At 41.8% G+C, this 24,379-nt stretch overlaps 1 protein-coding gene across 1 annotated transcript; it reads left to right on the top strand.

Moving 5' to 3' along the window:
* Window positions 1-16,959: 16,959 nt before the first annotated feature.
* LOC110485683 (prostaglandin E2 receptor EP1 subtype) lies at window positions 16,960-23,222 on the top strand. Its single transcript, XM_021556796.3, has 5 exons — window positions 16,960-17,538; window positions 19,759-19,886; window positions 20,122-20,682; window positions 21,098-21,358; window positions 21,748-23,222. The coding sequence occupies exons 2-5, from the start codon at window positions 19,800-19,802 to the stop codon at window positions 22,024-22,026; spliced, it is 1,188 nt and encodes a 395-aa protein (XP_021412471.2). The 5' UTR covers window positions 16,960-17,538; window positions 19,759-19,799; the 3' UTR covers window positions 22,027-23,222.
* Window positions 23,223-24,379: the final 1,157 nt, after the last annotated feature.

Raw genomic sequence — 24,379 nt, 5'->3', positions numbered from 1 at the left:
ACATGTGCCGAATACAACAGTGAAATGCTTACTTACAAGCCCTTAACCAACAATGCAGTTCAAGAAATTGAATTAAGAAAATATTTACTAAATTATCTAAAGTTTAAAAAAAAAAATAACACAAAAAATTACATAACAATAACAAGGCTATATTCAGGGGGGTACTGGTCAATGTGTCAATGTGCGGGGGTACAGGTTAGTCGAGGTAGTTATTACATGTAGGTTGGGGTAAAGTGACTATACATAGATAATAAACCGCGAGTAGCAGCAGTATAAAAAGGGGTGGATGTAAATAGGCCGGGTGGCCTTTTGATTAATTTTTCAGCAGTCATAACATATCATACAATTCGTAACATATCATACGTTCAGCAAATTCGTAACATTATTGTATGTTTGTAAATTCGTAACCTCATTTAATATGAATTGTAATTTGCCACATCTTCAAATTAATACATACCATACAAAACGTAACATATTGTTTGTCTTGGATTTACGTACAGAATAATACTAAATGGTCTGAGACCAGGTTGTCACATGATACACTTAGCCTGCAGCCACCAATTCTGATACAGCCAATTGCCTGGATCTACTATCATGATCAAACTATTTGTGAGGCAAATTGCCACTCAATTCCAAGTACAGCTGGTGAAGTGGATCAAATGTAGGGAAGTATGATTTCTTGCACTGCTGGCACTGGTATTAAAGACACATCAATGTCAATGGTAGGCTACAAGAGGACATCATCTTCAAGTCACTAGCTTGCCAATGTTATTGTACTGCGGCAATCCTTACAGAATTCTTAGACACATTCTTAGACAGGGTGGGAGACATCTTCCTGTGGTTATTTATGGAAATTCGGGAATGTTAAAAGAACATCAGTTTCGGTCTCGCTCATTAGTTCAGAGGCTTCATTACAATATATCTGCGGATCTGAGCATAGGCTAAATATCTCACCAAAACATGTTGGGAGTATCAGAAAGCATAGAGGAGTACTGTCAAAGAAATCTAGTGATAGATCTCACTCTGTATGTGATTTAGTGGCAGGTAACCTGGCAGGTTAGGAGCGTTGGGCCAGTAACCCAAAGGATTCTGGATCGAATCCTTGAGCCGACAACATAATGTCATTCTGCCCTTGAGCAAGGAAATGAACCCTTATTGCTCCAGGGTCGACCATCAATAATGGCTGATCCCTGGCTGTGACCCCACTCACTGACGGTGTCTCCGGGGGGAATGGGATATGCCAAAAACACATTCCAATTTCACACCTCACACCAGTACAGGTTACCCACTTGTACATACAATGAAACTGAACTATATAAGCACACCCTAATTATTAAATAGAATCACAATCAAATGGAGATAATCAGAGGACATCGTTAGCCGATCCACATAATGCAGTTTAAAACAAACTGGATATAAGTAAGTGAAACCAGAACACGAGTGTGTCAAATCAACAAGAGAACCAATAGACACATGTCTACCATTAGGGCTCAACTCAACACTGATTACTGCCAAACTGAGGCAAACACGGTCTCTGGCACACCCCTGCAGACTAATTTAGTCAACAGGGTTCAATTTCAGGGACAGACCAGTGGTGTTGAGAACAGACAGTTTCACAATATGCTACAGGTGTCAGATCCTAATTTGCTGTACAGCAGGAAATGCAAACCTGTAGTGTTTTCAAAGTTTAAAAAGGCTTCTAAAATGTGTAATTTCTAAATAAAAATGTTGGGCTTAATTTGCCCTAACTAAAAATGTATCTTCACCTACATAAATGTCCACTAATTATAATCCACAAAATAATTCCGATTTTTTTTCATCTCAAGTGTAGTGGTCATTCATCTCAAGTGTAGTGGTCATTCATCTCAAGTATAGTGGTCATTCATCTCAAGTATGGTGGTCATTCATCTCAAGTGTAGTGGTCATTCATCTCAAGTGTAGTGGTCATTCATCTCAAGTATAGTGGTCATTCATCTCAAGTGTAGTGGTCATTCATCTCAAGTGTAGTGGTCATTCATCTCAAGTGTAGTGGTCATTCATCTCAAGTGTAGTGGTCATTCATCTCAAGTGTAGTGGCCATTCATCTCAAGTGTAGTGGTCATTCATCTCAAGCATAGTGGTCATTCATCTCAAGTGTAGTGGTCATTCATCTCAAGTATAGTGGTCATTCATCTCAAGTGTAGTGGTCATTCATCTCAAGTGTAGTGGCCATTCATCTCAAGTGTAGTGGTCATTCATCTCAAGTGTAGTGGTCATTCATCTCAAGTGTAGTGGTCATTCATCTCAAGTGTAGTGGTCATTCATCTCAAGTATAGTGGTCATTCATCTCAAGTGTAGTGGTCATTCATCTCAAGTGTAGTGGTCATTCATCTCAAGTGTAGTGGCCATTCATCTCAAGTATAGTGGTCATTCATCTCAAGTGTAGTGGTCATTCATCTCAAGTATAGTGGTCATTCATCTCAAGTGTAGTGGTCATTCATCTCAAGTGTAGTGGCCATTCATCTCAAGTGTAGTAGCCATTCATCTCAAGTGTAGTGGTCATTCATCTCAAGTATAGTGGTCATTCATCTCAAGTGTAGTGGTCATTCATCTCAAGTATAGTGGTCATTCATCTCAAGTGTAGTGGTCATTCATCTCAAGTGTAGTGGCCATTCATCTCAAGTGTAGTGGTCATTCATCTCAAGTGTAGTGGTCATTCATCTCAAGTGTAGTGGCCATTCATCTCAAGTGTAGTGGTCATTCATCTCAAGTGTAGTGGTCATTCATCTCAAGTGTAGTGGTCATTCATCTCAAGTGTAGTGGTCATTCATCTCAAGTATAGTGGTCATTCATCTCAAGTGTAGTGGTCATTCATCTCAAGTGTAGTGGTCATTCATCTCAAGTGTAGTGGCCATTCATCTCAAGTATAGTGGTCATTCATCTCAAGTGTAGTGGTCATTCATCTCAAGTATAGTGGTCATTCATCTCAAGTGTAGTGGTCATTCATCTCAAGTGTAGTGGCCATTCATCTCAAGTATAGTGGTCATTCATCTCAAGTGTAGTGGTCATTCATCTCAAGTATAGTGGTCATTCATCTCAAGTGTAGTGGTCATTCATCTCAAGTGTAGTGGCCATTCATCTCAAGTGTAGTGGCCATTCATCTCAAGTGTAGTGGTCATTCATCTCAAGTATAGTGGTCATTCATCTCAAGTGTAGTGGTCATTCATCTCAAGTATAGTGGTCATTCATCTCAAGTGTAGTGGTCATTCATCTCAAGTGTAGTGGCCATTCATCTCAAGTGTAGTGGTCATTCATCTCAAGTGTAGTGGTCATTCATCTCAAGTGTAGTGGCCATTCATCTCAAGTGTAGTGGTCATTCATCTCAAGTGTAGTGGTCATTCATCTCAAGTGTAGTGGTCATTCATCTCAAGTGTAGTGGTCATTCATCTCAAGTATAGTGGTCATTCATCTCAAGTGTAGTGGTCATTCATCTCAAGTGTAGTGGTCATTCATCTCAAGTGTAGTGGCCATTCATCTCAAGTATAGTGGTCATTCATCTCAAGTGTAGTGGTCATTCATCTCAAGTATAGTGGTCATTCATCTCAAGTGTAGTGGTCATTCATCTCAAGTGTAGTGGCCATTCATCTCAAGTATAGTGGTCATTCATCTCAAGTGTAGTGGTCATTCATCTCAAGTATAGTGGTCATTCATCTCAAGCGTAGTGGTCATTCATCTCAAGTGTAGTGGCCATTCATCTCAAGTATAGTGGTCATTCATCTCAAGTATAGTGGTCATTCATCTCAAGTGTAGTGGTCATTCATCTCAAGTGTAGTGGCCATTCATCTCAAGTATAGTGGTCATTCATCTCAAGTATAGTGGTCATTCATCTCAAGGTAGTGGTCATTCATCTCAAGTGTAGTGGTCATTCATCTCAAGTGTAGTGGTCATTCATCTCAAGTGTAGTGGTCATTCATCTCAAGTGTAGTGGTCATTCAAACAAATGGCTTACTAATGGGGCAAAGGAAAAGATAAATGAGTTTTGAAAAAGATAATCAAGTTGAATTGTTAAGTTGTTGATATGGCTGTACTAGTGTTTTTCAACCTTTTTGGTATTCAACCCTCAATCACGTTTTGCTCTGCCCAAAGTGCCCCCTCATGAGCAACTGATCATTAGACCCATGTTCTTATGAGTCTTCATAATTATCCCCTTACAGACGTAGGATCTTCATTTGAGCCAGTTTGCTACAGCAGGAAAATAATCATACAGCAACAGGAAATGTGAATTATATTTGTGGATTATCATTCATGGACATTTTTGTATGGGTCGATACATTTTTCATAAGGGAAAATCAAGTCTGAAATGTCAAACTTCAGAAGCCTTTTTGAAACACAAATACATTCCAAGTTTTTAAATTTCATGCATTGCAGGAAAGTTCTCCTGCAACAGGGTGATCAAATTAAGATCCTGCATCTGTAACTATCTCATTACATCTCCTTCTACCTCTGAGCTCTAATTCTCATCTCATTTCTGTCCTGCAGATTTACACAATAACCGTTCCACTTGGATTCGGGACACGTTCGATACCGTCTGGCTCTCAGTGTTCTTGGCTAATGGTTCCTGTGTTAGTGTGTGAGTTTGTGTGTGTGTGTGTGCACACACTAATGCTTGTGTGTGTGTGCGCGTGTGTGTATGTCATGGTCATTTCAGGCCAGGTTCAGTCTCTTTGTTTTCATAAGATACTCGCAGGGGCTTATTTCAGTAATTATTCTACATTGATGTCTGAGAGCCTCGTCATCGATCTTGTTTGTCTCCCCATGGAGCATGGCCTAATGGATAATTAACCAATAAGGCCTGAGGAGGTGTGGTATATGGCCAATATACCACGGCTAAGGGATGTTCTTAGGCCATATATCACAAACCCAGAGGTGCCTTATTGCTATTATAAACTGGTTACTAACGTAATTAGAGCAGTAAAAATAAATGTTTTGTCATACCCGTGGTATATAATTGAGTTTATACTATATTTGAGTCGATAATATATTTGAGTCTATACTATATTTGAGTCGATACTATATTTGAGTTTATACTATATTTGAGTCGATACTATTTTTGAGTCGATACTATATTTGAGTCGATACTATATTTGAGTCTATACTATATTTGAGTCGATACTATATTTAGGTCGATAATATATTTGAGTCTATACTATATTTGCTCTCTGTCGCCTATGTGCATGCCTACAAATATGTGTGTAATATTGTGTGTGTGTAGTGTGTGTTCGGCGCCGTGCATGTAGTGTAGGGCATGTGCATACCTGTGTGTGTGTGTGTGTTTCTACGTGTGTTGGTACCATGGCATTAGTCATTAATTAGCTGAATGTTGACTCTGCTAGCAGGCAGCTTTCAGTTCTTAAAATTCTCTGTTCTGCAGGTCCACTTGAATCACTGCTTCCTCTACCTTTATATCCCTTGACAGTGTGTGTGTTTGTGTGTGTGTCGACAGGACATTCCTTAGTCACTGCCACCTCCTACCTCCCACAGACCGTTACCACCAATGTTGTTCTTACCAACGTCAGCAAAGCCACCGATGGAGAAGTCAAACACGGCACGACCATGAGGTATAGTGGTGGGGGGGTGTCATGCATCAACGCACCCTCTGACATTTACTGCAAAAGCAATTCACTCTTATCTCTGCTGTGAAGGCAGATTGGCAATGTATTCTTAATGTATTTCCTTCTTCTGGGCTGTCTTCCTGAATGGGGAAGGAAGATATGTCAAGACTGCAGAGAAAGGCAACAACAACAAAAATCTTTAAACTCCAATTCTTGTCCTACGTTCTGACTCCATGTTCCACTTCCAAGTCTCTTTCTACTGGCATGCCGATCCACACATGAACAACGTGTAATAGCCAATAGGTAATCTGTGAAGGATTTTTAAGCAATGTCAGCCAGATCTGGGTTCAAATACTATTTTTAATCTTTAAGTCCAGAAGTGCCAGAAGGGCGGGGTTTGCAGGTTGCACTTTTACGACTATTCTTTTGGTTCCATTGCGTCAGGCAATCTCAATCAAGTCCAGCTGAAGTCATTTCAATGATTTCGAATAGTATTTGAACCCAGGTCTGCCTGGGGCTAATGTATGGGGCCAAGAAAAGCAAAACAATAGTGGTTGCTGCCATATCATGAGCCAAACTGTTCAGTGTGAACAGTAAACATTATGAGAGTCAAGTTCTCATGGAGAAAGGAGAAGGAGAGGCAGAGAGAGATCGATAAAGAGACAGAAAGAAAGATATTGAGAGTGAAAGGAAGAGAGAGGGAGGGAGAGAGTGAGAGAGCAGGAGAGAGAGAAGGATAAAAACTGAGAGAGCGAGATAGAGAAAGAGAGAGATGTGGTGTGTTTGTTTAGGGATGCTGGTTAGGTTTTGTTTGGCGAGGGCCAAGATGACCGACAATAATGAACCAATGTTTAAGGAAGATGGTGCCCATTAGAAAGCTATGGAAGTATGTGGAAAGCTATTATTGGTTTAGTCTGGAAAGATAAAGAGCCAGTCAGTGACTTTATAAAGCATAGAGTGGAAGTGTGATATTGGAGCACTCCGGTGGCTGTCAAATGGCTGTTAAACTGAAAGTAAAGGTCAATGAAACTCATCAAAATATGCCTGGTTTATATGAGACCTGAATAGCAAAACCAAAAGCTTGTTGGGTCCTTGTTTACGTTGTTCACATTGGATAAGTTCTGTTCTTGTCCTCGAAGGATGGGTTTACTTATTATTACAATTCACAGTCACACTCATCTTCAGTGATTGGTGGAGAGTTATCAACCCACCTATAGGTCAACGTACTGTACTGTATGTCTCAGGAGGGAAGGCAACTGCCAGCAGGAACTGTCTTCATCATGTCAATTAGAGGAACGCGAACACCTCACACACACCAGTAACTTCTTGATGCCACGGGCTCTGTATCGATTGATCACGTGCCTGCTTTCTAAAACGACCACATCGCTATAAAGATCACAGGTCGATCCATGAGGAAAGCAACAAATGAGTCAACCGCTTGAAGACAAGTGGCCTGATCTAGATATATTATCCAGGATTGCCGTGCCGGATTGAGAGCTATTTTTGTCTGTCTGATGTTCTTAGCTACATCTTATTTAGTCTTCGTCATCCCACTAGTTTGTTGACCATGTTATCCCCATCTCTCTCTCTCTCTCTCAACACTTCACAAACCGCCTGGTGGCACGTCACCAATATCAATCAGTTATTATTCTCTCGGAGGCGCTGGCATTCCATGTTCCAAGCTCCACTTATCCCACACCATCCAAACCCACAAGCCCCACATGGCCTTTCCATCTGGAGGACAGAGATGTGGAAGGAAAAGGGGGAAGAAGGGATGTTTTCTTTTTTCAGAACCCCTGATATTTTTATGTGCATGTGGCGTACTAGACAGAGGTTTTTGGATGGAGAGATAAACGGAAAAAAGGAATTTGGGGATGGAAGGATAGAGGGATGAGCTGGGGCTATTGACCTCCCAATCACTCCCCTGTTTCAGCTTTGACTGTCAGCTTCAACACACATGCGCACACACACACACACTTTGCACTTTTGACCCCCCCCTCCTTCAGACCCATAATCTGTGGTCTCAACAGTGGAAAAATATTAACTGTGAAGAATTCTTCTGAAGATCTCCCAGCTGTGGTCGGTCTGTCTCTCTGGTCGGTCTGTCTCTCTGGTCGGTCTGTCTCTCTGGTCAGTCTGTCTCTCTGGTCAGTCTGTCTCTCTGGTCAGTCTGTCTCTCTGCTCGGTTTGTCTCTCTGGTTGGTCTGTCTCTCTGGTCGGTCTGTCTCTCTGGTCGGTCTGTCTCTCTGGTCGGTCTGTCTCTCTCTGTGGTCGGTTTGTCTCTCTCTGGTTGGTCGGTCTCTCTGGTCGGTCTGTCTCTCTGGTCGGTCTGTCTCTCTCTCTGTGGTCGGTCTGTCTCTCTCTGATTGGTCTGTCTCTCTGGTCGGTCTGTGTCTCTGGTCGGTCTGTCTCTCTGGTCGGTCTGTCTTAGTACAGGATGGGGATGATTTATGCTGGAGTGTGTGTTTGTGTGTGTGTTATTTTAGGTCCCAACTAGAAGAACATAATGTGTGTGTGTGTGTGTGTGCATGCGTCCTAGTATAGGATCTAAATCTGATTCATGCAGGAGGTAAGTGATACTGCAGACACAGACCTCAAAGCCATACATGCTTCCACTGGATCAACAGGGTTACGGCTTCTCTCCTACTGCTGCATATGAACTGGGATTAAATTACTGACTGCCATTGTTGATTGACTTAAATTCAGAGGTGTCCAACTCATTCCATGGAGGGCCTAGTCTCGGTTGGTTTTTGGTTTTTCCTTTCAATTAAGACCTAGACAACCAGGTGAGGGGAGTTCCTTATTAATCAGTGACCTTAATACATCAATTAAGACCTAGACAACCAGGTGAGGGGAGTTCCTTATTAATCAGTGACCTTAATACATCAATTAAGACCTAGACAACCAGGTGAGGGGAGTTCCTTATTAATCAGTGACCTTAATACATCAATTAAGACCTAGACAACCAGGTGAGGGGAGTTCCTTATTAATCAGTGACCTTAATACATCAATCAAGACCTAGACAACCAGGTGAGGGGAGTTCCTTATTAATCAGTGACCTTAATACATCAATTAAGACCTAGACAACCAGGTGAGGGGAGTTCCTTATTAATCAGTGACCTTAATACATCAATTAAAACCTAGACAACCAGGTGAGGGGAGTTCCTTATTAATCAGTGACCTTAATACATCAATTAAGACCTAGACAACCAGGTGAGGGGAGTTCCTTATTAATCAGTGACCTTAATACATCAATTAAGACCTAGACAACCAGGTGAGGGGAGTTCCTTATTAATCAGTGACCTTAATACATCAATTAAGACCTAGACAACCAGGTGAGGGGAGTTCCTTATTAATCAGTGACCTTAATACATCAATTAAGACCTAGACAACCAGGTGAGGGGAGTTCCTTATTAATCAGTGACCTTAATACATCAATCAAATACAAGGTGAGGAGGGAAAACCTGCAGACACTCAGCCCTCTGTGGAATGAGTTTGACACGTGATTTAAAAAGAAAATAGGTTGCTAAAAAATATATATATTTATATTTTTTGACATAAGTATTTTACAAAGTAAGTATTCATATATCTAGGCCAATGGATGGCATGGTATAAAATGTATAACCAAGTTAAAGGAGTGTTTAATGGCTGTATGTCCTGCTTGTTAAATGATAAGGATAGTTCAGAAGGATAACACTATATACTCACTGTAAAGGTCCATCTCCATATGATCAGCTGTGTAACCAAATGGAGGAGAAACGACTGTGGCATCAGCTCAGGTTTCCTTTTCTCTCATTTGAATCTAAAACGTCATTTGTGCAACCTTCGAGGTCAAAGGTACAGTAATTTGACCTCAAACCTTGCCGCCCACACTGAAGCCTTATTGGTAGGCTACAAGGGAGTAACAGGAAATGATTTACATACTTCCACGCTTACTTTTCTGGAATTGTTTATTTATGTTTCACAATAGATAAATGTAACTAATGTTTACTCAGATATGGTCTGTTGCCAGAAAAGGGAAAGTGAAGATGGAGAAATGTGAGACAACATAACAGCATGTGGGAATGTGGGAATGACTCTAGCTTAGCTATTACAACAAAAATCTGACGCATACTAAGACAATATAATAATGTTTATATTTTACAATAGAATAGATAGATACAGTCCTTGTTTCGGTTTCAGATCTTTGGCCAGAAAAGTGAGAAGTGATGAAATGTGTTGACAGGAGCATATGGGCATTAGAGAGAGTTAGCCATCACAACACAAATCACACGCATAATAAGACAGTCTAATGATATTTAGAAAAGACAAGTTCATGGTTTTCCTCAAAATGCTGCTGAGCTGCCAGAAAGGAATTTGCATCCGTTATGAAATGTGTCACTAGAGGGACTACTAGACTGATTCCAGATCTGCTTGTGTTTTCATGTATGACCATAGGAGTTGGCTAGACAGCACACACAGATCTGGAATCAGTCTAGTAGTACCTCTAGTGACACATTTAATAACGGTTGAAAATCCCTTTCTGGCAGCTTGGCAGCCTGACACTTTAGACTGATCCCAGATCTGTTTGTGTTTTCATGTATGACCACGGGAGTTAGCTAAACAGCACAAACAGATCTGGAATCGGGCTAAAGTGTCAGGCTTAAACATTTTAAGCATTTGGGTTGCATACTATTATATCCGTGGAATTTCAGGCTAATTGTTGTTATTGCAAAGAGAGAGAAAAAAATGCCACACTGACCCACAGCTTAAATCCATCTTGGCCTCTCCTTTCCTCCATCTCGAACTCTCGTTGAAATTCTACTGGGCCTCGTTCAAAGTATGAACCACCAAGAGCGCCAGAGGCTTTGGTCCAAATTCATAAGCAATAAATAATAAAACCGTTTTTCGGCGCACCATTTCGACAAGCCACAGTACATTGAGTAAGTATGAAGACGAACAAAGGGTTTAGCTTTCAGCGATGTTCAGGATAACAGTGGGCTTTGGTTAGGTGTGCTAGTGTGAAAGCTAAATACAATATTGAGATCGGGTCTTTTATACAAATGTCAGGGATTCCACGTAACAGCTTGTGTTGCTTTGAGCTCATATCACTCTACTTGGTGACGTTGTGGAGTGGAGAGAGAAACTAGAATCAAGTCGATGCTGCTGAACAGATGCCATATCTTAATTTGAGCCAGTTTGCTACAACAGGAAAATAATCCATGCAGCAACAGGAAATGATAATTATTACGTGGATTGTAAATGTTGGACATTTTTGAAGGGGTTGGTACATTTTTCGTTAGGGTAAATCAAGTCTGAAATTTCAATGTGGAAGTTACCCATTTCAGAAGCCTTTTTAAACCTCAAATACACTATACGTTTTTAAATGTCCTGAATTGCAGGAAAGTTCACCTGCAACTGATCAAATTAAGATCCTACATCTATCGGTTCAAACCTAGAGCTACATCTATTTATCTATATCTGTGGGTTCAAACCTCTTGGGATGATGACGACAGCTGTTTTCCGTGTTAGCGAAATACTAAACTGACCCACTAAACAACATAACATGTCCTCCGCTTGTCCTCAACATCTGGTTTGTACATGAGTTATGTTTGGGGCAGCAGGGTAGCCTAGTGGTTAGAGCGTTGGACTAGTAACCAGAAGGTTGCAAGTTCAAACCCCCGAGCTGACAAGGCCTCTGTTGTTCTGCCCCTGAGCAGTTAACCCACTTCCTAGGCCGTCATTGAAAATAAGAATTTGTTCTTAACTGACTTGCCTAGTTAAATAAAGGTAATATAAAAAATAAAATTGTTACCATGTAGGTAATGGTTGCTTTCCAACATAATTATATGTTTTTAAAATATGTTTGATGTTAATTTTCTATTTTTTTGTTGTATATTAGTTTAGTATTTGGTCCCATATTCCTAGCCCGCAATGACTACTTCAAGTTGACTCTTCAAACTTGTTGGATGCATTTGTTTTGATTGTGTTTCAGATTATGTTTTGCCCAATAGGAACAGAATAGTGAATCATGTATTGTGTCATTTTGGAGTCAGTTTTATTGTAAATATTTCTGTTTTATGTTTCTGAACACTTCTACATTAATGTGGATGGATAACCATGAATGAATCGTGAAGAATGATGAAAGAGAAAGTTAGAGAAAAACAAAGATCATACCCCCCCCCCCCCAAATGCTAACCTCCCCTCTTATTGGTAATGGAGACAGGTAAAACATTTTTTTTTAAAACATTGTGGGGGGGTACAATCTTATTATAATTGTTTTTTTGGGGTGTGATTGTTGGTTACTGAAATATGAATATACTGATAATTAGTGCAGTGATTGATCAAAAACACATGCGTGACCCTTTTCTTTGACAAGATCTAACTAAACTGACTACTGGAAATGTTTGCCCTTGAAAGGAATTTGATTGTGAACTCGACACAGGTGTATTTTTAATTGGCAAGCCTTTCCTTGATGCACACCTGTCTTGTATCAGCCCATGTCCATTCCTCCATGGTCAGCTGTGGGAGCCAAGGCAATCCATCACTGACAGTGCTGTTCAGAAACTACAAGGCCTACTGCCCAAATGGCACCCTATTCCCTACATAGTGCATAGGGCTCTGGTGAAAGTAGTGCACTATATAGGGAAAGCCCATTTGGGACAAAGCCTAAGACTACCCAGAGTGCATTTCAGCCCTAAGTGCCCAGAATATCAATAAACCCATTTTCTCCTCTTTGTCTCTGCTCTTGGTTTCAACATGGGGTTCTGGTGGAGAGAAGGCCTGGACACGATAAACACCTATATTAGCATACCCCAGGTCGGGGGATTGAAATGTGTAAGTGCTCAGTGCTTGTAGATAAACACCGCGTGATGGATAGAAAGTGTGGAATATTCCATGAATCCATCGCTGTGGTAAATCTAAGAACCACTACTGTCTCTGTCTGTCTGAGTGTCTGTCTGTCAGTCTGTCACCCCCCTCCCACAGAGAAAAGTAGTGAGGTAGCCTAGCTTGCCAGCGGAACCGAAAGAACCCAACCAACCGTTCCAGAACCAACAAGCTTCCATCTTCCTTCCATTCCACTCATCATAGTCATCTCTTTATGAATGGACTAAATGCTTAGAGTCAACGATGCTGATTTGCATATTGTGATGTACTGTAGACATTCCAGTAGGCGTCCAATTTATCCTGTTGATTTTAGAGTGGCTAGATAGCATATGGCTTTCCAATCATGACAGCAAAACATCTCACTGTAAAACGTTTGCGGGACAGATTATGACATGGTTTGTGGTTTCTGCTTGTCTCTGTGAATAAATTGAATGACTGCATATTGTTTGATTCAAAATAACACTCACGGTGCTGTGTGCATGTGGACAGTTTGGCAAACAAAGCTGTTCAAATTATTTAGGACTGCAGCTGCTGTTGCCTGGGCATCATCAAGATTTCTGCAGTTGGAGAGGTTGTTCTGAAGGCAAAATACAGACAGAATAGCACATTATAAAGTCACATTAGACATGGTGTCAGCAGCTACTGCACCGCATCTGATAGGGTTCATTTAATTCATATTCATTCAACATCAGGTGGGTTTATTGCGTAAGATATTGAAGAATTTAGTGCAAATGAAGACTGGAGAGACTGCACAGAAGGAACTATCATCAGAAACTGATCGGAGAGGCACAACCATCTCTATTCTTGGGTTTGGGGGTGACACTAAAACGCCTGAGACAGGTTGAGATATGGGGTGTTCAGCGATACGGACAGACTATGTTTTTTTCTTACCGCATGGGATGCAGATTTGGACGAAGTGCCGCGCACGCAAGCGGTATGCAGTGACCAAAGAGGACTTAACTGTGCTTTTCTTTAGTCTAGCATTTCCAACTTGATATGAACAGACAGAGATCTTTATCCGAAACCTTTTGCCTGGCTTTTCCAACCCTCCATTTCGCTGCTCCATCGGAGAGCGGTTCAAAGGCCGGCAGGTTCACTGTTGAGACAGAAAAGGGGGGAAGAGAGAGGAGAGCAGTCAGTGGTTTTCAGGACCACTTTGTGGTCAGTGGGGAGATTGAGGAGCCAAGGGAGCCCGAGGAGGCCTCAGAGCCAGACTGGGTGTTGGAAAGGACAACAGGGCCGTTGCTCAGGCCAAATGGCAAAGTTTGCGAGCGCAAATTACCAAGAAAATGTTTCATAGAAAAATGGGGCCGGGGGGGGGGGGGGGGGGGGGGGGTGTCTCGTCGGGGCCAAGTGCTTGACTTGACTTCTGCTCTACGGGTCTGACTCCGACAACCCCAGCTGTTAAAAAAATAACGAAAGTTGTCTTCTTCTTGGTCCTGCATTCCGAATCCAACTTCCAAGATCAATATTCCCACAACTGTGGCCCTCTTAGAGATGAGGTGCATCGCAAAAGGCAACCTATGGAGCCCTATGGGTCCTGGTCAAAAGTAGGGCACTGTGTGGAGAAGAGGATGCCACTTGGGACGCAGACATGTTCCTAATGGGGAAGGTTTGAGCCGTTCAAATCCTTTGACCTTCCAACTCTGTTTCGCGCTTCTTGATGATCAAGGTAGTCGGTTGTCACGCAATTCCTGCTTGTGTTATCAGATCCTGGCCTCCTACTGAGGAACGTTGAAAGAGAAACCACCTCCTGCCACTGTTAAGCCCGTTTGGTGCGGATGTGTGAGGTGAAGGTAGTCTGGCTGGTACCGATGTCGTTCTTTTCTGGCCTTAATGGCCATGTACTCTTATAGTCTCCACCCGGCACAGCCAGAAGAGGACTGGCCACCCCTCAGAGCCTGGCTCCTCTCTAGGTTTCATCCTAGGAGCCTTTTTAGGGAGTTTTTTTCTAGCCACCGTGCTGTAAAAATGGCTTTATAATTAAATGTCATTGATTGATTGATTTTCAGGAATGTCACGTTAAAATGGGAAAGGAATTAAAGAGAAAGTAGGAAGTGAAATGAAGGAGATGTTTTCATGTTTCTTGCTTCGGAGGTTAATCGTTTTTTATATTAAAAGAGGTGACAACTAATATACTGTACCTCAATGTTACATTCCATTTACTTTCACACAGGGGTTGTTTTTCAGGTCCGATGTCACATTAAAATGGAATAAGGAATTTAAAAAAGGAAACGGGAAGTGAATTTCAGGAGATGATTTCACCTCAGATTGCTTCGGTGATTTTTTAGATCAGAAGGTCAAAACCCTCCTTTGATGCACCTCGTTAAATTCCCTTTTCAGTTTTTTATGCGGCATTCCATTTATTTTTCACACGCAGGTTGTTTTTCTGATTGTGTGTTTGATCATTCTCGCCGTCTCCCACCTTCTTTCACTCTAACAGATGTTGAGGTTCTCACGTTGTGCTCTGGTTTTCTTGATAGACTACTCTTCAGCCAGACATCTTTCTCGCCATTTCAGCCTTCACAAAGCCTCTCTTTGTGAGAGATGTTTTGAATAATTTGGAAGGTCTAGTAGACCTGGGCCAGTCCAATGGAATACCAAACCAATGTCTCAGAGTATTCCCTCAGAACCATACCAAACATGAATGTCCTCTCTCTCTGTCTCTCTCTTTGTCTCTTTCTCCTCTCTCTCTTTCTGTCTCTTTCTCTCTTCCTCGCCCTCTCTTTCTCTCTCTCTTTCTGTCTCTTTCTCTCTTCCTCGCCCTCCTCTCTTTCTCTCTCTCTCTCTTTCTGTCTCTTTCTGTCTCTTCCTCGCCCTCCTCTCTTTCTGTCTCTCTCTCTTTCTGTCTCTTTCTCTCTTCCTCACCCTCCTCTCTTTCTCTCTCTCTGAACTCCTTTCCATCCACTTCTTATTGCCCATAATCCAATGCCAAGCCACAAGCCTGTCTGCCCTGGCGTTGCCAAATAATGATTTAATTAAACAAACACGCGCACCTGTCTCCAGTGGGCAGTTCGAGACGAGCGCCACGCTTTGGTTGGACCACCTGACACATTCCTCCTATCACCTCTTTTTAGGCTAAGCTGTCCATCAAATAGAGAGAAAGACAGACAGTTTCAGCACTAAAGGAATAATGTTAGTAGTAGAGGAAGGAAAATATTTCCCTAACTAAGCTGCATGGTCCCTGGGTAACCATATGAGTGAGTAGTAAAATTACATTCAATGTATTTAAAACCTGAGTGGGATAAGACACAGGCCTACAGTAAGTAGTATAAATATTAATCATTCTTGGGCTGATCAGAGTGAATTAATTCCCTTGATATCTGGGCTATCTATAGCAGGCTAATAAAGCCTGTCATAATCAATCGGGGCGGCAGGGTAGCCTAGTGGTTAGAGCGTTGGACTAGTAACCGGAAGGTTGTGAGTTCAAACCCCCCGAGCTGACAAGATACAAATCTGTCGTTCTGCCCCTGAACAGGCAGTTAACCCACTGTTCCCAGGCCGTCATTGAAAATAAGAATTTGTTCTTAACTGACTTGCCTGGTAAATAAAGGTTAAAAAAAAATCACTGCATGAATTAAGTGTCTGGTTTAGAATAGATTTGCCTAATATTAGCCTATATCATACATTTAGATAGGAGAGTAAAAAGCCACTAGAGAACCAGTCTGCCTACCTCATAGGCCTACAGTATGTCCTCAGCAAAGTATTCAACTTTTACTGGGTCTGGCCTGATAGTTGACACCTCTAGTTATTTATAACATCATGTTTCATATGCAGCGTCAGCGTAGCAAGAGAGAAATGCTACCTCTCGTCTCGGTTTGCACTTTATCATCAATTGGAAACCACACATTGATCCTAGGACCTGGAAAAAGAACACTGATCTAGAGAAATCAGATAGATCTCACTAGGGCGGCAGGTAGCCTAGCGAATAGAGCGTTGGGCCAGTAACCGAAAGGTCGCTCTTTTGAATACCCGAGCCGACAAGGTGAGACATCTGTTTATGAGCCCTTGAGCAAGGCAGTTAACCTTCATTTGCTCCAGGGGTGCCGTAATACTATGGCTGACCCTGTAAAACAACCCATTTCCCTGCACCTATCTGGTGTATGTGACAATAAAACATATACATTGTTTGCTACAATACCTCAAGGCATACTCTGAGATGCAGTAGTTAAAAACACTTGCAACAAATGTATTTTTACAGGAGCACAGAAAATAGCCTGAGTTACTGTATACCAGTAAGTAGAAGTATCATTTGACACTTTCCTATACAGGCTGCACGATACTGTCTAACCTACTGCATGTAGTGTTTCACCTCTTATAATGATGGGTTATTGATCACATGTTCATGCCATTTTTACTGAGCAATAATGATCAAATGAATCAATAATGGCTATTTAAAAACAACCAAATATTTAAATATTTCTGTTTTAAACTATAGATGTTTGGCAGCTGGTTATGGAACCATGGATATACAGACTGACATTCAAAAGTAATGTGACTCACATTGGCTACAGTAGCCTAGTATAACAGTGATCGTAAAACGTACATGTAAACATGGACAAATGACATGAAGAAGTGTTCTTCTATGTCTGAAAATAATATCACTTAAACTTGACTCACGGGGCCGCCCATGGGCTACCTATCCATTAGGACACTGCGCTATATAAAACGCTATTGAGAAGCACGCGTCAGAGAACCTGCGGTTCAGCCTTTCCGCAGCGCTGGAATATTCCTCGCGCTCACTCTCCGGTCATGAAACTCCAATCAAACGGATTTAAAAGCGGTGAAGGCAATTCTGTTGGGAAGTTGTTGAACTTTTGTTTTCCGAGAACAGTGGGGAATATGAACTCAATGTCATCATCCTGCCGAAGAGATATCATGGAACAATGGTTCTTCTTTTAGAGTACTTTTATTCTGCCCCACTCGGTTTAGGAAGACTTTGGTGAATGTGTTTCGTTTTCAACGGTTTCTTTGGATTATATCTATCTGCAATCTGGATTTAGAAAAAAACACCGCGGACTATTCCGTTGACAGGGTGGACATCACCATTGACTGGAATTATTCATCCCTATCTGTAATGGTAATGATTATTCATGAAATATTTTCTTATCATAATTATTATGGCTTTTTATTTTATTTTTTGTGTATGGCAAAAGTATTAATAAAGGGTAAGCAAATGGACAGTTTTGGAAAAAAATGACCCTCCTCAAAGAAATGATGCTAAGAATGTTTCAGAGCCACAAAGACATGTCAGTGGTATGTTTGGCATGGTAGTGCATATTCAAAATAGCTAAACACACCTTCAACTCAATAATAATTACAGGGTGACTCGGTGATAAGGTCATCATTAGTCATCGAGTAGGGTGATTAGGATGATAGTGAAAGGTGACAGGTCAACCCAGAAAATGTCTTTGGATGTTTTCTGATTCATCCTCAGTGTCTTGATACGAAAAACTATTTGAGTTACATTTACAGTAAGGGTGAGCTGAGCCTGGAGAACTGTTTTCCTCAAGTTTAGTGAGTATGTAGGTCTATTCATGACGCATATATGCATTTATACTGAATGTAAACAGGTGCAAAACGACCTGTTGGGATTTGTTTTTACTATAGTAGAACAGAAAATAATAGAATATAATTGAGTAGAATAGAACAGCCTAGTTATTCAATGAGTTGGGTAGAATAATCTTGGCAGCATATATCACCTCTATCAGTGACATTAGACCAGTGAAAAAAACAGACAGATCTGTATTAGAAACATAGCCTCTAGACTGTCTGCCACATCAATACAATATAGACACACGGCTGAAGCACAAACACGTGTGTAGAGTTGTCAGAAATGTGTGTTTTTGCTTAAGATGTATTGCTTGAAAGTCTGCTTTTACACCAACGAACGCAGATCATTTGAGGCGGTTTAAAAAGAACCATCGCCTCAATGTGATGTCCATGTTTCCATGCTTCCCAAAGACAAGTGTTAATGTGAGGAAACCATTTTGTCAAGAGAGAGAGAGCGAGAACGTGTGTTGCCTGCCGCCTCCCTGATCTAGAATAGAGCCCGAGGGATTGAAGCTGCTCATGGAATGTGTCTCAATAGTTGTGCGCTTGTCAACAGGGAACTGTTATAACTTGCCCTTAGTTCTAAGCCGTCAGTGGCGTATGACTGATGTACAACAGATTGTGTGAGACAACAGAGAGTTTTTCAGCAGAAAAGTCATTACACCAGTGTGTGGAGACACTGCAGAATGGTTGTGTCTATATTTGTGTGCAGACAACCTCTCAGTTGTATCACAAAAATATCAGTTGTATCACAACTATTGTGTCAAATGCGTTGTTTTTCAATTGTACAACCTTAGTGTGAATTGAGCAGCTGTTTTGTGTCTCTAACCGCTGATACAGTATCAGATATTGTTTAATGATTCCTTAATAGTTATGTTTGGGAATTGGGGTAGAATGAGCAGATCCTAGACCTGTGGTTAGGGGTTAGGCGCTATTACCTCAAATAAACATTTAAAATAAAGTAAAATCATCATTCGTCATGTACACAGTTTACAGCAGGTATAAAGGTTGAAGTGAAATGCTTGCGTGATAGACGCTCAACATTGCAGTACAATATCAATAAAAATAAAAAGTAAATAAAAAAGAATGAGTAATTAGAGGAAGGTAGTATTCATAGTAAAACTGATATGTACACAATATAATGTACAGTATAGATAATGAATGTGTTATGTCAAGTATGACTGTGTTACAAATATAAAGTGGAGAGTGTCTTGGTTGCGCAGTTGAATAAATGGTATATAATAGAACAGCAGTGTTAAGTGTGTGTGTGTGTGTGTGTGTGTGTGTGTGTGTGTGTGTGTGTGTGTGTGTTTGTGCTTGTGTGTTTGTGCTTGTGTGTAAGGGTTGGATGTGTGGAGAGTCAATGCAAACAGTATCTAGGGTACAGATGTCCTCTGAGGTGCAAATAGCTATTTTTTGTCAAGTTTAAGTTTAAATGGGCTTTAAACCATATTCTATCTATGTGGGTTAAATAGGACAAGAGAACAGTGTGAATTTGGACACATCTGATTCTGTGGTGTCATTCATGAGTTCCTCATCGTCATGATATGTTATAGCTAGTAGTTAGCTAGATAGGGAAGAAGACATGTGTTGCTGAAAATTGTGAGTCTGAATTCTAGTATTGACTGTGTGTGTTTTCCATTTATATTGCTACCTATACGATGACCCCATTCTCCCATGTTACTTACAGGTCATTGAAGCCTGAAATACCACTATAATCATATTGTCGTTCGCCTTCTCTTCCCAGCCTCTCTCAGTGATGGGGTTCCTGACCTTCAAAGCCCAGTGATGCTAGCCATGAATCACTACAACCTCTCCGGGCCCCCGGGGGCCCTCGACCCCCTCTCCAACCTCAGCCAGTGGGATACGGAGATGGTAGGTAGGCCAGATATTAGAGAAGTGGAACAGTAACCGGAAGGTCACTGGTTAAAGTCCCGGGGGCCAGAACTAGCTAATGGAGGGAGGCTGGTGTCACTTCTGTGTGTGTGTATGTGTGATGTCCGGTGGTTTGGATAAAATAAGACAGCAAAAAGACACAGTTCAGATTGTTCAGATTGTGTTCAGATTGTGATTGGACATAAAGTTGTATTGCATATTGCATATTGTATAGGTGGAAATGGAGAGTCTGGCTCACCAGGGGAACCTCACCTCGGACAGACCTATGTCCGGAGGCCCGATTGCAGCCGCTCTCTCCATGACCCTGGGCGTCATCTCCAACATCGTGGCTTTGTTCATCCTGGCCAACGCCTACTCCCACCAGCGCCGACGCTCCAAAGCCACCTTCCTCCTCTTCGCCAGCTCCCTGGTACTCACAGACTTTTTTGGGCACATCATCCCGGGAGCGCTGGTCCTCCGGCTTTACCTCTCTGGAGGGGTGTTCCCCGAGGCGGCCGACGCTTCCTCAAACGGCTCGACCGACCCCATGTGCCAGTTCCTGGGGGGATCTATGGTGTTCTTCGGTCTGTGCCCGCTGTTCCTGGGCTGTGCGATGGCCGCCGAGCGCTGTCTGGGTGTCACGCAGCCACTGCTCCACTCCTCCTTAGTTACCACCACCCGTACCAAGCTGTCTCTCTCTGGTATCTGGCTGGTGGCCCTCTGCGTGGCCCTGCTGCCCTGTTTCCAGCTGGGGTCATACACCTACCAGCACCCCAACAGCTGGTGTTTTATCAAGGTCAGTAGCCAGCAGGGCTGGGGTCAATTAGAATTGACAGCTGTCACTTCAGAAAGTGATTTTAATAAAAAAATGAAGAAATGGAAAAACATTTGAAATAAATAGCTTCTACTCCTCCGTTTATTAAGAAGTAATTAAAAATAGATGCTGTTTTTTAATGTATTATTTATTGATTTAATTCAATTGGAATTGACCCCAGCCCTGGCAGCCAGATACTGAGCTCCCCTAATGCTTTAGGTTGAACATTCTCAAAGTTCTATGGCAGTAATTTAAACAATGTGACGTTTAGTAAAACTAGCACCATTAAAACTACCACCAAAAGCTTCATAGAAATAACACTAGTGTACAATAAGACAGGATAAAGTACAGAGTTATATACAACAACGACTAAATGTCTGTCTTCTCCTTCATCAAGGTCTTAGCGAACGACACCCAGGAAGCGGACGTAGCCTTTGTTACGCTCTTCTCCGGGCTGGGCCTGACGTCGCTGGGGGTGGCCCTGGTGTGTAACACCATCAGCGGGCTGACCCTGGTTCTGGCCAGGCTGAGACGGAGGCCATCGGGCTACTCATCGTCCCACAGCCACCGCTCAGTGGCCAAGAGCCATGATATAGAGATGGTGGTGCAGCTGGTGGGCATCATGGTCACGTCCTGTATCTGCTGGAGCCCTCTGCTGGTGAGTGGGACAATCTAGGACATGAACAAGTGTAGATGCTGATGCCACTGATTCCATCCACCACACCATGCCTATTCCCTACGCCCGCTACACATCTAGAAAAAAGTCACCCAACAACTATTCCCTACGCCCGCTACACATCTAGAAAAAAGTCACCCAACAACTATTCCCTACGCCCGCTACACATCTAGAAAAAAGTCCCCCAGCACAGGCCCCTTCAGTTTGATCCATTTGTACACTGAAAATACACAGGATAGTTTATTTTACGCATAATTATTTGAAAGAAATCGAATTAGGCCATCAATGCCCCATCAAAAAAAATAGGTTGCATGATGCTTCGGGATCAAAGTACAACAATGAACAATTATATCTCTTCTCTTATGCCCCAGATCTTCGGGCTCATGTCGGTGATGCGCTCCTATAGGGGCTCCATTGATAAAGCTGACATGGCCACCTACGAGACGTTGAATTTGATGGGCGTGAGGCTGGCTTCCTGGAACCAGATCCTGGACCCCTGGGTCTATATACTGCTACGTCGGGCCGTCCTCCGCAAGATCTACCTCATCACCAAGCGCCAGGCCGATTTGAATGGGAGTGTGCTCCGACGCTGGGAGGGGAACTCGTTTCAGAGCAAGAGCTCGGAGAACAGTCCCGTTAACAGGATATGAGATCATAACCAAGCGCCAGGCCGATTTAAAGGGGAGTGGGCTGCTACGCTGGGAGTGGAACCCCTTTCAGAGTAAAAGCTTGGAGAAGAATACAGTCAACAGGATATGACTGTGTGACCGACGGTGTTCAAGTGAATGCCAGAAGAAGACTGCATTAGCCCACTAAGCTAAAGCCTAGTATTGACCAGGGAGCCAAAGCAACTCTTTAGGTCTCAGGCAAGGTTACTCATCATGCAGCGAGCGTGGTCCTTGGTACTTGTGGTGGTCACCGACAGAAAAAGAGGAAATTTCTGTTATCCCGTATAGTGAAGGATACGATGCTCTGAAAAATGAGGATTACATATTCTTCAGCCATGGCAGTATCTCTCAATCTTCTTTATCACAGTGACTGGCAAGCTAAGATCATCCTCCTTTGGATATCTCTTAAATTAAAACTAGGAATTAAGTACGGACATACCTGGTGTCCGAGAAACGGTCTTTTGGACCAGTCAGTCTGCCTTATCCCACAGACCGAGAATTGAGAAACACAATACCCCACAGATGGAGAGTTGAGAAACACAATACCCCACAGATGGAGAGTTGGGAAGCACACTACTCCACAGACGGAGAGTTGGGAAACACAATACCCCACAGACGGAGAGTTGGGAAACACAATACCCCACAGACGGAGAGTTGGGAAACACAATACCCCACAGATGGAGAGTTGAGAAACACACTCGCATAGTGAGTAGGTCAAAGGCTTGAAGCTTATGAAGATGTGCAGCTATCTGAGAGATCAGAAGTTCAAAGCCTAGCTACATATCTTCATGAATAGAATGTAGCACAGAAGAATATCACAATTCATTCAACATATTGGATCTCATTTGTGGAATGTTACATTTGATTATTCTGAAGTCTGTTGGTTAAGGTTTAACAATTACATTTTAACATCATCGATGTCTAACGATTCCAGAACGACTCCAAAAAAACCGGAGTTGTATGCTATGTAAATGTTATGCTAAGATTGAGATTGCTTGTTAAGTAAAGGGAGAACTACGATTTTTTCCTGAGCTTCTGATGTATAAAAATGCTACTTCATGTCAAATATTGAACAAGTTCTAAATATTTATTGCTTTTCCTCAATTCTCTGGGGACGTGTAAAGAAGTTATGGAACGTAATTGAAGGTGATGAAATAAAGAAGATTGTTTTGACTGAATTAGATACCGTTGTTGTCCTTTTTTTTCTCCTCTCCGCCAAGGTATTAAATACAGTATTACAATAATACAGTATGTTCAAACGGTGTACAGTATCCTGAATATACGGTGGAAAAACACACGATGCAAAGAAATCAAATGGTGTAACTGGGTCCATTCTAGTAAACAGTGACTATTATGCTCAAGTGAATTTTGTTTGATAGGAAACTGAAGATAAATGCTGCAGCCTGCTTACCGCCTACGTAGTTCTCTGAAAACTTTCCTCTCACATAACTGTATATTTGACACAGCTTTTAAATCATCCGTTTGGAGAAAGGCCAAAGTCAGCAAAACACCAAATTCCCAAAACACATGCAACAACACAAGCCAACCCAGCAAACCAGGACTGAGGGTCATGATAACACCTCATAAAACATCCCTGTTCAGTTCTAAGTCCAACACTTGATTTATTTATTTCTCAGGGCCCCGCAGTCTTGTCTACAATTCATATATTCTGTCTGACTTGGTCTTTTTTTTCATTCAAATGATAAGATGCTGAAAACTATGTTCGAAATGTGATTCCCATGGGACAAGAGCAAGAAAGGAATGCTGGTTTAGAGTCCGTAAATTAAATAGCAAATTATATCGACCATGGCAGTCAATAAATAACACTCATAGTTCTTTCCTATAAAATGTTTGACTCCAAGCCACACTGAATAAAATTGTGGTAGCCACGTATGTACAATTGAAGTCGGAAGTTTATATACACTTAGGTTGAAGTCATTAAAACGTGTTTTTCAACCCCTCCACAAATGTTTTGTTAACAAACTATAGTTTTGGCAAGTCAGTTAGGAAATTTACTTTGTGCATGACACAAGTCATTTTTCCAACAATTGTTTACAGACAGAATATTTCACTTATAATTCACTGTATCACAATTCTAGTGGGTCAGAAGTTTACATACACTAAGTTGATTGTGCCTTTAAATAGCTTGGAAAATTCCAGAAAATTCTGTCATGGCTTTAGAAGCTTTTGATGGTACCTGTGGAGGTATTTCAAGGCCTACCTTCAAACTCAGTGCCTCTTTGCTTGACATCATGGGAAAATCAAAAGAAATCAGCCAAGACAAAGATTGTACTTTTTGGAGAAATGTCCTCTTGTCTGATGAAACAAAATAGAA

This window comes from Oncorhynchus mykiss, chromosome 13 (genome assembly GCF_057628025.1).
Source record: "Oncorhynchus mykiss isolate SJ-2025 chromosome 13, ASM5762802v1, whole genome shotgun sequence".
Taxonomy (NCBI): domain Eukaryota; kingdom Metazoa; phylum Chordata; class Actinopteri; order Salmoniformes; family Salmonidae; genus Oncorhynchus; species Oncorhynchus mykiss.
The sequence above is the reverse complement of the archived record's forward strand: the minus strand, read 5'-3'. Positions and strand labels throughout refer to the sequence as shown.

Coding starts and splice junctions, on each gene's coding strand:
- LOC110485683 (XM_021556796.3), top strand. CDS start 19,800: ATGCTAGCCATGAATCACTACAACCTCTCCGGGCCCCCGGGGGCCCTC. Junction 19,887..20,121: donor GCCAGTGGGATACGGAGATG/GTAGGTAGGCCA, acceptor CATATTGTATAG/GTGGAAATGGAGAGTCTGGC. Junction 20,683..21,097: donor ACAGCTGGTGTTTTATCAAG/GTCAGTAGCCAG, acceptor TCCTTCATCAAG/GTCTTAGCGAACGACACCCA.